This window comes from Lagenorhynchus albirostris, chromosome 9 (genome assembly GCF_949774975.1).
Source record: "Lagenorhynchus albirostris chromosome 9, mLagAlb1.1, whole genome shotgun sequence".
Taxonomy (NCBI): Eukaryota; Metazoa; Chordata; class Mammalia; order Artiodactyla; family Delphinidae; genus Lagenorhynchus; species Lagenorhynchus albirostris.
In genome coordinates, this window is record NC_083103.1 from 5,852,445 (window position 1) to 5,872,306 (window position 19,862).

The 19,862-nt window shown below is 39.8% G+C and overlaps 1 protein-coding gene across 12 annotated transcripts in view; it reads right to left on the bottom strand.

The window, feature by feature from the left end:
* TOP6BL (TOP6B like initiator of meiotic double strand breaks) overlaps nt 1-19,862 on the bottom strand; it is a 91,881-nt gene that overhangs the window by 3,351 nt on the left and 68,668 nt on the right. For 4 of the 12 annotated variants that reach the window (XM_060158462.1, XM_060158460.1, XM_060158458.1 and 1 more), the window contains 4 exons: nt 18,074-18,184; nt 14,451-14,549; nt 9,256-9,531; nt 815-893 (listed from right to left, as the gene is read on the bottom strand). In XM_060158462.1, coding sequence (XP_060014445.1) covers nt 815-893; nt 9,256-9,531; nt 14,451-14,549; nt 18,074-18,184 — 565 coding nt within the window. The other 8 variants (XM_060158461.1, XM_060158459.1, XM_060158467.1 and 5 more) reach the window with 6 other exon arrangements.

Genomic DNA, 19,862 nt, shown 5'->3' on the forward strand with positions numbered 1-19,862 from the left:
GCTGCTGAAAGCAGTCCCCAAATTCCCTCAAGCCCAGGCATTGTTTGGTCCGACAGTGCATCCCCACCAGCCTGGCTCTGTTAGAGATAGACCAGAGCCAGACTGCCTGGGTTTGAATTCTGGCTCTGTCGTTTACTAGCTGTGTGACCTCAGGTAAGTTTATTGACATCTCTGGGCCTCTGTTTCCACATCTGTAGAATGAGGATAATAATAGTACCATAGTACTGTTTTGAGAATTAAGAGCGTTAATACACTTTCAAATCTCGGACTAGTGCCTGGCACCTGCACCATACAAGTTCAAGCACCAGTGGCTATGATTATTTTCAGACATACACACCTGCTACTGCAGGCCCTGAAGGCTGTTTAAGTGTTGGAGGGAGGGGAAAAGACAATATAATCACCGTCACATTACACACACTGACACCTCCCCATAACATTTATCAAGGTTGAGGTGGTGTCTGCAACCAGGAGCAGACTCCGGAGCCCCAAACACAGTAGTAACCAGAACTAAGGACGGCCACAGTAGCAACACTATAATGATGAAAACATGAAGGAACCAACTGAATTCAGGGCCCTGCCCCATCATGTGCAGCTATCTAACTGCACAAACTGTGAGAAATTTCTAGTCCTATCGTAGCAGCTTTTGGAAGGGAATGCCTCCTGCTGCCCCAGAATACCCAGAGTGGTGGTGGGAGCCACAACCAAAGCCCAGAACATTGCTGTGGTGTAAGGTGCTGTCTGAAGGTTTGAAGTCACTTCTTTGACTTCCCAGCTTTGATCCAGGGCTCACCTGAAAAGCTGAATGAAACCTTACCTGCAAGGAGCTCCAGGCTGCTGTTCTCATGTGCATCCTCTGTGCTCTGCTCTGCATTATTTTTCTCTGGGAGCAGCTGCTTAAAAAATTAGAAGTCCTAAGTGAGTTTTGCAGAAGCATGAACAAGCCCCAGTGAGATCACGTGCCTGGTGGCTTTGTTGACCTCACAGGGCTTTCCTCCTTCACCTGGAACCCCCTATTACTTCCTCCTGGCTCATGTGAACCCCCTGCCCAGCCCCCAACTTTTAAGACTTCCTTCTTCTTTTGGAGGCTTTGCAGTTCACTCCAGCCATTCCGGGCATTTCCTAGCTTTTCTGAACTCTGGTCACTCATGTACTGTCTGCTCCATTCCTTGGGCTCTTTTAAGTATGCATTGCATGCCCCTTTTCATCTATTTATGTGTTTATGTCCATTTCCTACATCTTAAATTCCTTGTAAGGTTCATCATGCCTGTATCTCTTTTACAGCTAGCATAGTGCCTTGCACACGGTAAGTGCTCAACAAATGACTGACTGAGGTCAAACATGGGAAGCCACAGGGCACATTTTGTAGTCTTGTGTAGCTTTCAAAGCCCTGCTATTTGGTTCAATTTGGACAGAGAAACAAAGGTCAGAACCCAATCCTCCCAGCTCCTTGTTTTTCAATACAAGTATATAAAAATAGATATCCTCTTCATCAAAATTAAAAACTTTTGTGCTTCAAGGGACACTTGAAAGTGAAAAGTCAACCCACAAGAATGGGAGAAAATATTTGGAAATCATATCTGATAAGGGACTTGTATCCAGAATAAAGAACTCATAGTTCAACTTTAAAATAACAACCCAATAAAAAAATGGGTTTGACAAAGAATTTGAATAGACATTTCTCCAAAGAAGAGATATAAATGGCCAATAAGCACATGAAAAGATGCTCAACATCATTATTCATTAGGGATATGCAAATCAAAGCCACTATGAGATACCACTTTATACCCACTGGGATGGTAGTAATAATAATAGATAATAACAACTGTGGATGAGGATATGGAAAAATTGGAACCATTACACAGTGCTGGTGGGAAAGTAAAATAATGCAGCCAGTTTGGAAAACAGTTTGAGTTACCATATGACCCAGCAATTCTGCCCCTAGCTATACACCAAAGAGAATGACAAACATATGTCCACACACACAAAAATGTTTACATCAGCATTATTCATAATAGCCAAAAAGTGGAAATAACATGTCTATCAACTGATGGATGGATTAAAAAATGTGGTGTATATCCATACAATGGACTATTACTCAACCATAAAAAAGGAATGTACTGTTACCTGTTACAACATGGATGAACCTTGAAAACATTACGCTAAGTGAAAGAAGCCACACACAAAAATCCACTTATTGTATGATTCCATTTATATGAAATATCCAGTATAGGCAAATCCACTGAGAGGAAAAGTAAATTAGTGGTTGCCAGGGGACAGGAGATAGGAGAATTGGGACTGACTGCAAATTAGGTACAAGGTTTTTTTCTTTGGCGTGATGGAGATGTTCTGGAATTTACTGGTGATGGCTGCAAACCACAGTGAATATACTTAAAACCACTGAATTGTAAATTTACAGTGGTAAATTTTATGGTATGTGAATTATAACCAAAAAAATGTATTCTATCATATGTTGTTTAACAAGGCAAGTTTCAGTTTCTAAGTAATTATATTCCAAGAAACATAGAAGAGGTGAAGATGGCCCTAAAGGTGTGAAAAAAGAAACAGTATTAGGAAAATTTCCAAACATCTTTTTTCTTCTTTGAGAAAAAGCTTATTCTTTTACTTCACTCCAGCCTAGAAGTCTCATGTAATAGACAAACCTTTACCCAAGGAAATACCTACATTCAGATATAAATCTCTGAGTCCTAGGAGAGCCTTGCACACCTTCCATTCTCATCAGGTCCCCCAGATGAGAGAGCCCTATCCTCAGGATAGACCTCCTTGAGTTTAACACTCTATGAGACATTTCATTCTGGTCTACCACCTGCGAAACAATACCTTTCCTTAGGAAGCTGCCTCCATGCTACTGCTCCTGCTTACTCTGGGTTTAAGTTTTTAGTCCCTACACTCAAATGTGACAGTAAGTCCAGGATTACTATCTTGTCTTCATGGCCCACTGTCCTCTGTTCCAACACCAAGGCTTAATATCTCCACTCTTGGCATGACCTTTCCATGAATATATTCTATAAAACCCTAAATATTCTCTCATTTCTTTCATTTCTCCATAAACTATATAATAGCCATAGATGGTTTTATTCAATGTTACTCAAGAGGTCAGCTATTCTACTTTACCTGTTTAGAAATGGAAACTGAGGGACTGGTGCAGAGGTAAAAGAATTGGACCTATCATTAATCTTGTAGTTTTTAGCTATAGCCACTGGGTGCCAGTCGTGTGCCACTAACAAGTTACTAATCACTAAATGGCCATTTTCCGAGGGAAACGGTGATGATCTTGAGTAGGGAAGTAAGGGTTTGGTCACTTATCTTCCCTGGGCTTGTGATCGAGTCCTATATGGCAAAAATGTTACTAGGCTTCAGATCCAGGAGACCTCATTATAAATCCTAGCCTTGCCATTTACTGACTGCGTGATTCTGGGCAAATTAGAAAAGTTCTCTAACCAGTTTCTTCATCTATAAAATGGGAAACCTACCTCAGGATTTTTGTAGAGATTAAAGTGGAAATCTTGGCACAGATTAGGGATTCAATAAATGTTCCTTCCTTCCAAGCCCTGTGACTACTGCATAAGACTAGCCAGCCATCTGCCAAATTTACTGGGCTGTGAATGGCCCTGAGGCTATGGGTCATCACCATAGCAATACAGTGGGGCAAAGGAGGTCAGATCATTTCCTTTTCAGATCTCACTGGGATATCAGAGAGGCCCAAGCCAAAGGACTTCACAGGCTGAAACACTTGTAGATCCTGCCCATGTATCTCAGGTCCTATGATAATGCCACATGCCTTACCCTTGACCTATCCCTAGAAATTTGAAGATATAGATAGCTGTAGTGAATTGAATAGTAGCCCCCCAAAAGATATGTCCAAGTCTTAACCACTAGTACCTGTGAATGTGCAAAGGGTCCTTGCAGATGTAATTAAGGATCTCAAGATAAGATAATTGTGGATTTAGAGAGGGCCCTAAATCCAATGACAGGTGTCCTTGTAAGAGAAAGGCAGAGGGAGACCTGAGAGACAAAGGGGAATGGCCATGAAGATGGAGGCAGAGACTGGAGTCATGTGGCCACAAGTCAAGGAACATCTGGGGCCACCAGAGCTGGAAGGGGTAAGGAAGGATTCTCCTCTAGAGCCTTTGGAGGGAGTGTGGCCCTGCAAACACCTTGATTTCAGACTTCTGGACTCCAGAACTCTGAGATAATACATTTCTTTTGTTTTTAAGCTACCAAATTTGTGGTAATTTGTTACAGCATCCACGGGTAATGATACAATGGGTATTAGCTTTTACCTATTCGCTCAAGTTGTGGGCAGCAGCTTACCGAGCTGAAGGGAAACCAGCAAGAGTGTTTGCAGTGAGCCAGCTGAAAGGAACGGCAGATGCATTCCTAGGAAGGTGCTTCCTAGAAGGTACATGCAGCCATGAAAAAACAGTGTGGTGAAGGGAGTATTTATAGGGGCTTCACTGCTACAAAGCAGAGGAGAGTGGGCAAATCCATGAGATGCTGTGATCCTTGGGTGACTAGGTACCCAAACCTCCCCATCTGATCAGGCAAACAGAAGTAGGAGAGGGAGAGAGGCAGAAGAGGTGTCTCTCAGAAACAGTGTCTATGATTTTTATAGCAACTTTATTGAGATATAGCTTGCATACATATAATGAATTGCATCTTCATAAAATGTACAATTTGATAAGTTCTGGCAAATGTATATACTTGTGAAACCATCAAGATAACCAGCATATCCATCACCCTCAAAAGTTTCTTCTGTCCTTCATAACTCCTCCACTCCCTCCAACTCCTATGCCTCCCGTCTTCAAGCAACCACTGATCTGTAACTACAGAGTAATTGGCATTTTATAGAATTGTTATAAATTCAGTCAAGCAGTATGTACTCTTGTATTTCCAGGTTTTTTCATTCAGCATGATTATTTAGAGATTCATCCATCCTACTGTGTGTATCAACAGTTCACTCCTTTTATTGCTGAGTAGTATTCCACTGAATGGATATGCTGCAGTGTATTTATTCTTTTACCTGCTGACACTGGGTTGTTTCCAGTTTTGGGCTATTACAAATATGGTAGATGTGCCATGAACATTGGTGTATACATTTTTGTGTGGTATATGCTTTCATTTCTCTTGGGTAAATACCTAGAAGTAGAATGTCGAGGTCGTGAGACAGGTGTACATTTAACTTTTTAAGAAACTGCAAAACTGTTCTCCAAAGTGGTTGTATCATTTTTTATTCCTACAAAGAGGGTATAAGAGTTCCAGTTCCTGCACAGCCTTGCCAACAGCTGGTATGGTCAGTCTTTTTATTACAAGTAGGTGTGAAATATTATTTCATTGTGGTTTTGATTTGCACTTCCCTAATGACTAATAATGTTGAGCATATTTTTGTATGTTTTTAAAAATTAATTAATTATATTTTTGGGCTGCATTGGGTCTTCATTGCTGCGCGTGGGCTTTCTCTAGTTGCAGTGAGTGGGGGCTACTCTTCGTTGCGGTGCCTGGGCTTCTCATTGCGGTGGCTTCTCTTGTTGCAGAGCACGGGCTCTAGGCGCGCGGGCTTCAATAGTTGTGGCACGCAGGCTTAGTTTCTCCACGGCATGTGGAAGGGACCAGGGTTCAAACCCATGTCCCCTGCATTGGCAGGTGATTGTTAACCACTGCGCCACCAGGGAAGTCCCCATACTTTTGTATGTTTATTTGCTGTTTGTATATCTTCTTTTGTAAAATGTGTGTTCAAATCTTTTGCCAATTAAAAAAATTGGGTTGTTTGTTTTCTTATTATTGAGGTTTGAGAGTTTTAAAATAATCTGAACATGACGGTAAGATTTTTAAATAAAGGTTCAACTTCTTTAATACTATAAAACTACCAGGTATATGGAGCTATTTCTTCTTGAGTGAACTTTGGTAATTTATGTCTCTCAAGGAATTTTCCATTTAATCTAAATTGTCAAATTTAGTGCAATGTTCATAATATTCCCCGATAATCCTTTTAATATCTGATGCCGCCTCTCTAATTTCTGATATTAGTGGCAATTTGTGTCTTCTCTTATTAATCTTCTTTCTCAATGAACCACCTTTACGTTTCACTGATTTTTTTCTCTATTGTTTTTCCATTTTACTGACTTCCACTCTGATCTTTATTATTTCATACTTCTGTTTATGTTTAATTTGCTCTTCTTATTCTAGTTGAAGTTGGAAGCTGAGGTCATTGATTTAAGACCTTTTTCTTTATCTTTTTCTTTTTGGCCGCACCACATGGCACGTGAGACCTTAGTTCCCCAATCAGGGATCAAACCCCTGCCCCTGCAGTGGAAACATGGAGTCTTAACCACTGAACCGCCAGGGAAGTCCCAAGACCTTTTTCTTTTCTAACACAGGTATTTTCCTCTCTAAGTACTGCATTAGCTATGTCTCACAAATTTTGATAATATATACTTCCATTTTAATTAAATTAAAATATTTTCGGGCTTCCCTGGTGGCGCAGTGGTTGGGAGTCCGCCTGCTGATGCAGGGGACACAGGTTCGTGCCCCAGTCCGGGAGGATCCCACATGCCGCGGAGCGGCTGGGCCCGTGAGCCATGGCCGCTGAGCCTGCGCATCCGGAGCCTGTGCTACGCAACGGGAGAGGTCACACAGTGAGAGGCCCGCGTACCGCAAAAAAAAAAAAAAAAAAATTATCTACTTTCTCTTTTGATTTTGTGTTTGATCCATGGGTTATTTATAAGTGTGTCATCTAGTTTCCAAATATTTGGAGTTTTCCAGATATCTTTTTCTTATTGATTTTATTATAATAAAATAATAAAATATAATAATTCTACTGTGGTCAAAAACATACTTTATATGACTCAGATCCTTTAAAATTTATTGAGATGTATTTAATGGCTCAGAATATGGTCTATCTTGCTATACGTCCCTTGCATACTTAGAAATAATGTATAGTCTAGTCTACTGTGGTTGGGCAGAGTATTTTATAAATATCAGTTAGGTAAAGTTAATTCATAGTGTTATTTGAGACTTCTACAAACTTACTAATTTTTTTTTTTTTTGGCTGTGTTGGGCCTTCGTTGCTGCACACGGGCTTTTTCTCTAGTTGTGGCGAGGTGGGGCTACTCTTCATTGCGTTGCACAGGTTTCTCATTGCGGTGGCTTCTCTTGTAGTGGACCAAGGGCTCTGGGTGCACAGGTTTCAGTAGCTGCAGCACGTGGGCTCAGCAGTTGTGACTTGCAGGCTCTAGCGCGCAGGCTCAGTAGTTGTGGTGTATGGGCTTAGTTGCCCCACGGCATGGAGGAGTCTTCCGGGACCAGGGATCGAACCTGTGTCCCCTGCATCGGCAGGAGGATTCTTAAGCACTGCGCCACCAGGGAAGTCCCCAAACTTACTGATTTTTCTGTCTACTTGTTCTACAAATTACTGAGAGAGGTATGTCGTGACCTCCCAATATAATTGTGGACTTCATTTCTCCTTAGAGTTCTATTAATTTTGCTTCATGCATTTAAAAACTCTCTAAAAAGTTTTATGAATGTTTAGAGCTATTGTGTTCATGTATTCACTGTATTATATTCATCATTATGAAGTAACCCTCTTTATCCCTAGTAATATTCTTTGCTCTGAATTCTACTTTGTCTGATATTACCATACCCTCTCCAGCTCTCTTTTTATTAGTGTAAGCATGGTATATCTTTTTTCTATTCTTTTATTTTTAATCCATTTCTGTCTTTATATTTAAAGTGAGATTCTTGTAGGCAGCATATAGTTGGCTTTTTATTCAATCTAACAATCTCTGCCTTTTAATTGGGTTGTTTAGACTATATTTAATATGATAATTGATATGGCTGGGTTTAAATATATCATCTTATTGTTTTCTATTTGTCTCATCTGTTCTTTGTTCCCTTTTCTTTTTCATCTTTTTCTTCTTTGAGATTGAGTATTTTTTTTTTTTTTTTTTTTTTGCAGTACACGGGCCTCTCACTGCTGTGGCCTCTCCCGCTGCGGAGCACAGGCTCCGGACGCGCAGGCTCAGCGGCCATGGCTCACGGGCCCAGCCGCTCCGCGGCATGTGGGATCTTCCCGGACCGGGGCACGAACCCGTGTCCCCTGCATCGGCAGGCGGACTCCCAACCACTGTGCCACCAGGGAAGCCCGAGATTGAGTATTTTTTGATAGATTATTTTCTAGAGCAGTTTTAAGTTCATAGCAAAATTGAGCAGAAGATAGACAGATTTCCCATATTCCCTCTGTCTCCACTGATGCCTCTACCATTATCAACATCCCCCACTGGAATGGTACATTTGTTACAATTGATGAACCTACACTGACATATCATTATCATCCAAATTTCATAGTTTATGTTAGGGTTCCATCCTGGTGTATATTTTGTGGGCTCAAACAGATGTATAATGATACTTATCTACCATTATACTATCATATAGAATAATTTAACTGCCCTAAAATTCCTCTGTTCTCCCCCTATTCATTCCTCCTTTCCTCCTAACCCCTGACAACCACGGATTTTTTTTTACTGTCTCCAGAGTTTTGCCTTTTTCAGAATATCATGCACTGTATTTGGAATCATATAGTATGTTGCCTTTTCAGGTTGGCTTCCTTTTACTTACTTATATGAATTTAAGTTTCCTCATATCTTTTCATGGCATGATAGCTCATTTCTTTTTCAGCGCTGAGTAATATTCCATTGTCTGCATGTACTACAGTTTATTTATCCATTCACCTACTGATGGATATCTTGGTTGCTTCCAAGTTTTGGCAATTATGAAGAAGGCTGCTGTAAACATCTGTGTACAAGTTTTTGTGTGGACCTAAGTTGTAACTCCTTTGGGTAAATACCAAGGAGCATGATTACTGGATCACATGGTAAGAGTATGTTTAGTTCTACACAAAACTGCCCAACTGTCTTCCAAAGTAGCTGTACTATTTTGCATTCCCACCAGCAATAAATGAGAGTTCCTGTTGTTCCACATCTTTGTCTGCATTTGGATTTTAGCCCTTCTGGTAAGTGTGTAAGTGATATCTCATTGTTGTTTTAATTTACATTTCCCTGATGACATATAATGTGGACTATCTTTTCATGTGCTTATTTGCTATCTGATGCCATTTTTCGTGAGGTATCTGTTAAGGTCTTTGACCCATTTAAAAATTTTTGTTGAGTGAATCCACGGCCGAGTGGGCAATTTGAAGGCCACCCAGCCGGGGCATGCGGCCGGGGTGCTGCTGGTCCTCACCTGGACACCAGCCTCTGCCTCTGGACCCGGAAGGCCGAGAAGGAGCCGCGGGTCCGCAACCCTGAGCGCCAGCCATAGGCCCACGCCGATGGATCCGCAAGTCCGAAGCCCCAAGGAGGCACACCGTGAGCCCGGCTCCTGCCGCCACCCGGCCGGGCCCATACTTAGGCACTTCCTCCCGTCGACTTGCTCGCCGGAGACATTGGGTTCTGAAGGAGATCCGAACTCTTGAGAAGAGCACACACCTGTTGTTAAGGAAGAACCCCCTTCTGCCGCCTGGCAAGAGAAATATGTGTTAAATTCACTCGTGGTGTAGACTTCAGTTGGCAAGCTCAGGCCATGTTGGCCCTACAAGAGGCAGCAGAAGCGTTTCTAGTTCATCTCTTTGAGGATGCCTATCTCCTCTCCTTACATGCCAGCCGCGTCACTCTCTTCCCAAAGGATGTGCCGCTGGCCAGGAGGATCCGAGGCATCAGGAAGGGCTCGGCTGAGCTCCTGACGCCCGTGACTCTGGATAATACCAGGGAATCTGCCCGTAACCAGGACCAGATCCTGTACAAGGTGCTGCCTGGACTTGCTGTCTCTGAGCAGAGTGTGCGTGTTGCTTTTGTAATTAGTTTTTTTTTAAGAAGACTGCATGGCTTTCCTCTGTAACAGAAGTAATATATGACAGAATCAACACATTCCGAAAGTCCTGAGAATAATTTTCAGATGAGGAGACTCCAAGTTTGACTTCACTTTGCAAATTATTCATACGACTGATGATTTGGAAGACATCAGATTTTCTAGGTTATGGGAGAAAAGGATATTTACTGATTATTTTAGATCTTTCTGTACCATTTAAATTTTTTACCATATGTATATTTACTTTTATTTAAAACATAAGGGAAAAAATAAGAGACGACCACTTCAATCAGTTGCATGGAAGAGCCTGGCGCATCCAGCATACAAATCTCTGTCCTTCAGATTGACTTCATCATTAGTGGCAGCAGCAAGTTCCTGTGTGGATTGTGCGTGTCGACAGATTATATAGCTTTTCAAAAACTCAATTGGGATGAAAACAGGAAATCGTCGGGGCTTCCCTGGTGGCGCAGTGGTTGAGAGTCCGCCTGCCGATGCAGTGGACGCGGGTTCGTGCCCCGGTCCGGGAGGATCCCACATGCCGCGGAGCAGCTGGGCCCGTGGGCCATGGCTGCTGAGCCTGCGCGTCCGGAGCCTGTGCTCCGCAACGGGACAGGCCACAACAGTGAGAGGCCCGCATACCGCAAAAAAAAAAAAAAAAAAAAAAAAAAAAAATCACTCAGAAAGTCTAGCTTGTAGAATTTATTTTATTCTTATTTGTAAATCATAGACGATGTATCATAATTTATACTTCAGAATTTTTCATTCCAGGACTTTTAAGAGCCTTTTCAATGTTTTTACAGGTATTTTTTATAACTTCCTTGTGGAGATATAATAAAAATAATTCTTTAATGAGAAAAAGTTAAAGCAAAGTTACTATTATACAGAGATTATACTGTGTTCTTTGTGTGTTAGCGTTAAGTTCTTCATTTGGACACTTTGCCAACAGCCACAATTTAAACGAGAGAATTCAGGGATGTGTTTTTGTCTCCAGTGGAGTAGAGTATGAGCAGATAAAAACCTTGCCCATCTCTTGTAACTGAAAGCAGTTTAAGAGATTTCCAGAGAAATGGGAAGTGCCACCCGAAGACTTTTAGATATTGTGTGTGGTGAAAATGATTAGTAAGGGTGGATACTAATAATGATGTGTCAGCCAACTGAATTGAGAGACAAACTAAAGGGAAAAAGACCAAGTTCTGTTGTTTGATAAATTTTAACCCTTTGGAAAAACCTTTTCCTGTTGGACATCAACTCATTTTTATGTAGACATTGGAATAAAGCTTATCTATCTATGACTATAAAAAAAAATTTTTTTCTTGTTGATTTTTAAGAGTTCTTTGTGTATTTTGGATAATAGTCCTTTAATCAGAGGTGTCTTGTAAATATCTTCTTCCAGCCTGTGGCTTGTCTTCTCATTCTCTTGAGGGTTGAATATTTTTTATGATTCCATTTTATCTCCTTTCTTGGATTATTAGGTATAACTCCTGGATGTGTTATTTTGATGGTTCCTTTCATCTTTAACTTACCAGTTTATTCAAGTAATATTATACCACCCCAGAGATAGCATAAATTCTTACAACTATACATCTCCATTTCTCTCCTCCTGATCTGTGTGCTATTGTTGTCATACACTTTACTTCTAACATAGGTTATAGACCTCAAAATACATTATTACTGTTTTTGCTTTAAAAAGTTAATTATGTTTCAAAGAGATTTAAATAATAAGAAAAGTCTTTATATTTATCCACATAGTTACCATTTTAAGTACTCTTCATTCAGGTTTCCATCTGGTATCATCTTCTGCTTGAAGGACTTCTTTTACATTTATATTTCTTGTCTGCAGATAATGAATTCTTTCATCTCTTGTATGTCATAAAAAGTCCTCATTTCATATTTGTTTTTAAGGATACTTTTGTTGGGTAAAGAATTCTAGGTTGACAGGTTTTTGGTTTTTTTCAGTACTATAAAGATGTTATTCCATTTTCTTCTAGCGTATACGGTTTCTGATGAGAAACTTGCTGTAATCCTTATCTTTGTTTCCTTGTTATTACATAACAAGGTGGTTTTTTTTTTTTGTCTCTGTTTGTTTTTAAGATTTCTTTTTACCACTGGTTTTAACCAATTTAATTATGATGTGCCTTGGTGTAGTTTTCTTTGCTTCTTAGGCTTGGAGTTTGTTGAGATTCTTGGATCTGTACGATTAATAGATTTCATCAAATTTGGAAAAATTTCAGCCATTATTTCTTCAAATATATTTTCTGCCTCTGCTGCTTCTTCAGATTCTCTAATTATACATGTATAAGCCTATGTGAAGTTGTCCTATAACTCACAGATGCTCAATGGTCTATTATTATTTTAACCTCTGTGTTTAATTTTTTTAATGTATTTACTTGTTTGTTTATTTATTTTTGGCTGTGTTGGGTCTTCATTGCTGCGCGCAGGCTTTCCCAAGTTGCGGTGAGCAGGGTCTACTCTTTGTTGTGGTGTGCAGGCTTCCCATTGCAGTGGCTTCGCTTGTTGCAGAACATGGGCTCTAGGCACGTGGGCTTCAGTAGTTGTGGCATGCAGGCTCAGTAGTTGTGGCTCACGGGCTCTAGAGCACAGGCTCAGTAGTTGTGGCACACGGGCCACACAGGGATCGAACCCATGTTCCCTGCATTGGCAGGTGGATTCTTAACCACTGAGCCACCAGGGAAGCCCCCTCTGTGTTTAATTTCAGATAGTTTCTATTGCTATGTGTTTTTCCTTAAGTGTCTAATGTGCTATTGATACTATTTGGTGTAACCAGTATAATTTTCACCTCAGAGACATTAGTTTTCACCTTAAAGTTTGTTTCTTTTTTATACCTTCCACATCTCTAATGAATATGTTCAATCTTTCCTCTAGTCTCCTGAACATATGGAATACAGTTATAAGAATAACTGGTTTTTGTCTACTAATTTTATCTTCCATGTCAGTTCTGGATCAGTTTGGATTGATTGATTGATCAATTGATTGAGTTTTCTCTTCATTGTGGGTTGTATTTTCCTGCTTCTTAGCATGTCTTTTTTTTTTTTTATTAGATTCAAGGCAGTATGAATTTACCTTGGTGGGTGCTGGATATTTTTGTATTCTTATAAATATTCTTGAACTTTGTTCTGAGATGCCACCGAATTACTTGGAAACCACCTGATCCTTTTAGGTCTTGCTTCTGCTTTTGAGCTTTGTTAGGTAGAACCAAGGAGTGTTTATTGTAGATGTAATTTTTTTCCATTTCTGAGGCAAGACTATTCTTAGTATTTTACCTGATGCTCCATAAATTATGAGACTTTGCTCTCTGGTTGATGAAAATAGGCACTATTCCCAGCCCTGTGTAAGCTCTGCCTATTGTCCCCTGTAATCCTTCTGAGTGGTTCTTTACCTGGACAGTTTCTTCACATGAATGAGCTGATCAGTACTCAACTGAATACCAGAGAGAGGAGCCTCTGCAGATCTCCAGAATTCTCTCTCTGTGCAGCTCTCTCTTCTCTGGTACTCTGCCCTGAAAGCTTAACCTGCCTTAGCATCCCTGGGTTCCTAGCTTCATCTATTCAACTCAGGGACACCATGAGGCTCTGCCTGGATTCCTTCTCCCTGTTCCACAGTCTCTGTACTTTCTCTAAGCAGTGTGCAATGGCATTCATAGAGCTCACTTCGTTGTTTTCCATCTCTCAGGAATGACTATCCCATCCATTGTCTGAGGCCCAATGTCTTGAGAACCATTGTTTCATATGTTGTTTTTTTTTTGTTATTGTCCAGATTTTTGGTTATTTCAGGCAGGAGGGTAAATCTGGTCCCTGTTACTCTATCTTGGCCAGAAGCCGCTGTATAATCATTTCCCTCTTAATCTCTTTTATTTACTCATCTTATACTTTAATTCCAGAAAAGTCAATCCTGCTGATGGTTGCCAAGAGAGCCAGAAAAGTGGGCTTCAGCTGAAACACTACTACTACCTACACCCAGAATCTGGAAATACATAAAATTTCCCAGCTATGATTTCTCTTCACTCATTAGAGGAGCCTATAACTATCTGACCTCCATGAGGGCAGAGACCCCAACTAATGCAACTCTGTATCTCCAGCATCCAAAAAGGTAAATAGATAAAAGTATGTTTTTCATTAGGCAAAACTAAACATAGGAATTCCATCATATCATCATCCTCATAAAAGTAGCTATGTGCTTAGCAGTTTACTTACATTATCTTATTCAAACCTCACAATGATCATTTTAGGTGTGCATCATTCTTATTTTACTGATAAAGAAACTGAGACTTGGAATAAATAGCTTTTATAATAATACCATGCAACTATTTTGTGGCAGAAATGGAATTCAAGTGACATCTCTAACCATGCTCTTAACCTCTATGTAATACCATGTTCTATAAAGTTTTTCTAAACCATAGGCTTCCTTGCTAAAAGGCTAACCTCAGATTGTGCGGTCTAAAGTACTACACCTACTTTACTCAGGGTTCTCATACATCAATATGTGTACTCAGGGTTCTCATACATCAATATGGAAGATTTCCACCAAAGTACCTATTATTACTTTACACTTACCTGCTTCACCTCACGTGAGCAGTGGTGAAGAAATCGGTTCTGGGTGATCTCATGAAATGATTTATGCAGCTTGGTCCCAAATTCCTGTGTGTCAGCTGCCTAAAATGGGCCAGAGACAGAATATGTTGAGTTCCAGTACTGGCAACCAAAGGGTAAGTACCCACAGGAAGTTTACATGGGGAGAGATCGAGACTAATAGAAAGGCAAACCACTGACATCCTTCATGTTGTGTTAGAAGTTTCCTTAGTTCTTGTGGACACAGGATAAGTAGAAAGAAGGTCTGGGATACTTGACATGAGACAGGTAGTTGTGGCTCCCATATATCTTCCAATTTCTGTTACTTAAGCAAGATCTTTCAAACAAGGTCTTTGTTCTCCTATCTCCATAGGAGATGAATATCCCAGAGATCCATGTGTTCGTGAAGAGGTTATATAAACTGCTCTCCTCTAAAACAAGTTCCAAAAGAGCAAAGGTTCTACTGAACAACTAAGGCTGATATAGGAACTTTTCCCCAGATAAATCTTTCAGGGAGGAAAGGAACAGTAATTTAGTTTGCATCCATTAAGAAATGGGTAACAGCCTCTACTTTTTAGTATAGAATTGTATTGATAGGATATTAGAGTTAAAAGGGGCCAGAGTAATCACCTAATATAACACACTAATTTCATTTCATTTTATTTTTATGTATGTATGTATGTATGTCATGAAGGAAAGCACAGTGTTTATTGTAAGGCACCATACAAGGAGTCCAGGGTAGCTAATGCTCAAAAAAACCTGAACTCCCTGATGGGTTTCAGGGGAGTATTTTTAAAGGCCAGGTGAAGGAGGGAGTCTCAGGTTATGTGATCAGCTCATGCACAATTCTCTGATTGGTGGATGGTAAGGTAACAGGGTAGAGTCACAGGAGTTAACATTATCAGTCTTCAGGCTCCAGTAGGTCTGGGGGCTACTGCTCATGGTCATCAAGTAGTTAGAATCCTCCATTCGGTGAGGGTTTTTAAAACATATATAAAACAACTCAGGAATTGTGCATCATATACTGTTATCTAGGTACCTCAGAGAGGAGCTAAAGCAGAGGACACGGGTGGAGGGGTCTTCCCCTTTAGGAAAGGCCCCATAGGCTCCTGCTCAGTTACAGTTTCATGCAGCTTTCCATAATTCTATTTAGAACAAAATACATATGCATGCTCGAGCAATGAAATATAAATTGCATAATTTCAGTAATGCCACATACCACTTAAATGCTCTTATATTTGCATTTAAAACTGGCACCACACAGAATGAAAATGAATGATAAAATTTATACAAATAATGTAAAATTTTAATTTTTCTTTACTTAGAACATTAACTAGCAAATAAAAAACACCAGACAAGTCAAATGAAACTGCAGAAGAAATTTAAAAGCTTTATACTTTACTATCTTTACTGCTTCCCCCCTTTTTTGCATTTTGCAAGGGCCCCCAAAATTGTGGCGCTACCCCCTGACTATAAAGGAGCAGCCCTGGGGAACTTGGGGATGAACACACTAATTTTATAGATGAGACAACTGAAATTCAAAAAGGAGAGGTGACCCACCCAAGATCTCATAGCCAGTTAGTATGAAAGTTAGGGTTGACTTTCACTGTGCTACCCATGTGACCCAGAAAGTTGAAGCTGTGAGAAGATGCACTAGATTATAAAGGTGTTATACATTTTGACCCATTATCATTTATAGAAATTTATTCTAGGAAATAATTCAAAAGAAGCAAGCGATCACATGTAGGTATTAACTGAAGCACTATTTGTTGGCAGAAAAAATGTAAACAACTTAAATGTCTGTCATTAGGGGAATGGTTTATTAAATTAGATTAAACTAATATAGTTGAATATTGGTTAACCAATACAAATTTTAAGACTGTTGAAATAGGGGAAAAGGTCAAATTATATATGAATATAAAATACTTTGGTTATGACTATATAGTATAATGTATATGAGATAATATGCAAAAATTAAGTGATAAAGTTTATTAGTTATTATTTTAAATTTTATGTATGTTACACTATCTTTTCAAAAAAAAAGTACAAAAAAATGAAGTGACATGGAAAGAATGTGTTATCCCTCTGATAATTTGGTCAGTACACACTGGAAGGAAGGAAGGAAAAAAACCAACATTTATTAAGAATCTACCATGTGTAAAAATGGGCAGAAGACCTAAATAGACATTTCTCCAAAGAAGACATACAGATGGCCAAGAAGCACATGAAAAGCTGCTCAACATCACTAATCATTAAAGAAATGCAACACAAAACTACAATGGGGTATCACCTCACACCAGTTAGAATGGGCGTCATCAGAAAATCTACAAACAACAAATGCTGGAGAGGGTGTGGAGAAAAGGGAACCCTCTTGTACTGTTGGTGGGAATGTAAATTGATACAGCCACTATGGAGAACAGTATGGAGGTTCCTTAAAAAACTAAAAATAGAATTACCCTATGACACAGCAATCCCACTACTGGGCATATACCCTGAGAAAACCATAATTCAAAAAGATACTTGCACCCCAGTGTTCATTGCAGCATGATTTACAATAGCCAGGTTATGGAAGCAACCTAAATGCCCATTGACAGACGAATGGATAAAGAAGATGTGGTACATATATACAATGGAATATTACTCAGCAATAAAAAGGAATGAACTTGAGTCATTTGTAGAGACTGTCACACAGAGTGAGGTAAGTCAGAAAGAGAAAACAAATACCGTATATTAACACATACATGTGGAATCTAGAAAAATGGTACAGATGAACCAGTTTGCAAGGCAGAAATAGAGACAAAGATGTAGAGAACAAATGTATGGACACCAAGGGGGGGAAGCAGGGGTGGGGGGGGGGTGGGGGGATGAACTGGGAGATTGGGATTGACATATATACACTAATACATATAAAATAGATAACTAATAAGAACCTGCTGTATTAAAAAATAAATAAAATAAAATTCAAAAAATAAAATAAAATACTAGCCATCGCATACTACTTAAGACAATTTAAGATGAAATGTATTAAAACTTTAGCATTAAAAAAAAAAGAATCTACAATGTGTTATGCAGGTTCACACTTAGCTCTCAACTTCATAATAACCCTGTGAGGTACTATTATTTTTTTCTAATTTGTAGATGAAACTCAGAGAAGTTCAGTACAGGCCTAAGTCCACCTAGCTAGTAAACAAATGAGCCAAAATTTGAACTCAGGCCTTTGATTCCAAACCTTGTTACACTATTCCATACTGCCAAACGCATGTAATGCTTATGGTTGCTCAGTTATTTTCAGTATATTCTGTTGCCATGAGGTAATAGAACATTCTTCAATAAGAAATTGGGAATCACTGATCTAATCCTAGCTCTGCTTATAACTACCTGTATGATAGAAAGGAAACAGAAATTTTAAATAACTCGTTTTCTCATTTATAAAATAGTATATACATCACTATCCATTCAACAAACATTTCTTAAAACACTTACTTATGTAGAATCATAGGAGGATCAAAGTAAATAAGGTTTCTAAGAGCACTGCACATATTCCTAAGATAGGTAGTAGAATGTCATTAAAACCCTGCCACATTTAAGCATCCCCATCTCTTACTAACTTGAAGCGTCTGGAGGCATGTCTTTCGGAAGCTGCTGCTGGTGCTTCCAGTCATGATACTCATGATGGAATTCACAGCCACTGAGAGTGAGGCCTGTAGTTTCTGATGAGCCTAGAGAATAAAACAAGGAAGGGGGAGGCCGCAGTTTATAATAATACCAAACTGCTGGTTCAGATAATCCCAAAGGGACCAAAGATTTTAGTCAGAGCAGGATTTCAAAAATTCTTCCCCCTCCACCAAAAATACTTACTGAGATCATGACATACAAAGGACACTTAGACTTATTGACGTAGATACATTCAGAAAAGACACGCAGTAAGACATTGAGCAACAAAACAGATATATTTATTATTAAAAAACAAAAAGCTTTAAGCTTTACTCTTTTAGTATAGTTGTCTTTTCCCTGAAAAGGAGGCCATATGAAGTAAGAAATGTGTTACCAAAAGTACACAGGATGGAGGGATTCAAAAAGTCAGGTAAGGGGCTTCCCTGGTGGCGCAGCGGTTGAGAGTCCGCCTGCCGATGCAGGGGACATGGGTTCGTGCCCCGGTCCGGGAAGATCCCACATGCCACGGAGCAACTAGGCCCGTGAGCCACAACTACTGAGCCTGCGCATCTAGAGCCTGTGCTCCGCAACAAGAGAGACCACGACAGTGAGAGGCCCGCGCACCGCGATGAAGAGTGGCCCCCGCGGGCTTCCCTGGTGGCGCAGCGGTTGAGAGTCCGCCTGCCGATGCAGGGGACACGGGTTCACGCCCTGGTCCGGGAAGATCCCACATGCCGCGGAGCGGCTGGGCCCGTGAGCCATGGCCGCTGAGCCTGCGCGTCCGGAGCCTGTGCTCTGCAACGGGAGAGGCCACAGCAGTGAGAGGCCCGCATACCGCAAAAGAAAAAAAAAAAAAAAAAAAAGAGTGGCCCCCGCTTGCCACAAGTAGAGAAAGCCCTCGCACAGAAACGAAGACCCAACACATCCAAAAATAAAAATAAATAAATTAAAAGAAGGCTCAACATTAAAAAAAAAAACCAAAAAACCTCTGGCCTGAATCATGAAGAAAAAAAAAAAGTCAGGTAAGAAGACAAAGTGATGTTATAAAGGATTAGGAAATGGGGGAAGAATGTAAGATTTAGTGAAACAGCAGCTCTAGACACATGTGTGGGAAGGGGAAATATATAGATAAGAAAGATATACATTGATGTAAACTTTTATATATAGGATGGATAAACAACAAAGTCCTGTATAGCACAGAGAACTATATTCAATATCATATGATAAACCATAATGAAAGAGAATATAAAAAAAGAATGTATATATATGTATAACTGAATCACTTTGCTGTATAGCAGTAATTAACACAACATTGTAAATTGACTATACTTCAATTAAAAAAAATTTCAGGCCAAGTGCATGCATGTGCTTTCAATTTATCCAGAACTTATAGTCAATAATATAGCACTTCAATGTGTGAAAGAGGGAAGAAGACATTAATGACACTACAAATTAATATACAAAAATACTTCAAGGTGTAAAACTACCTAGAATGAATATAGTGTCCTGGGTTCGGTGTTTACTGTTCCTCTTTTATAAATGTTTTCCTGTCCCCTGGTATAATGGGAGTGGTGAAAACAAACTAACAGGCAGGCAAAACCAAGCTCATTTTGCTTGTGAACAAACACACTCACATCGTAAGTCACGTGTTCCAAAAAAAATAAAATTTGTTCACACTCAAAAAAAAAAAGAAAAGAAAAGAGGTATGTTATCAGTCATTTTCCCTGGTCTACTGTTCTGCCC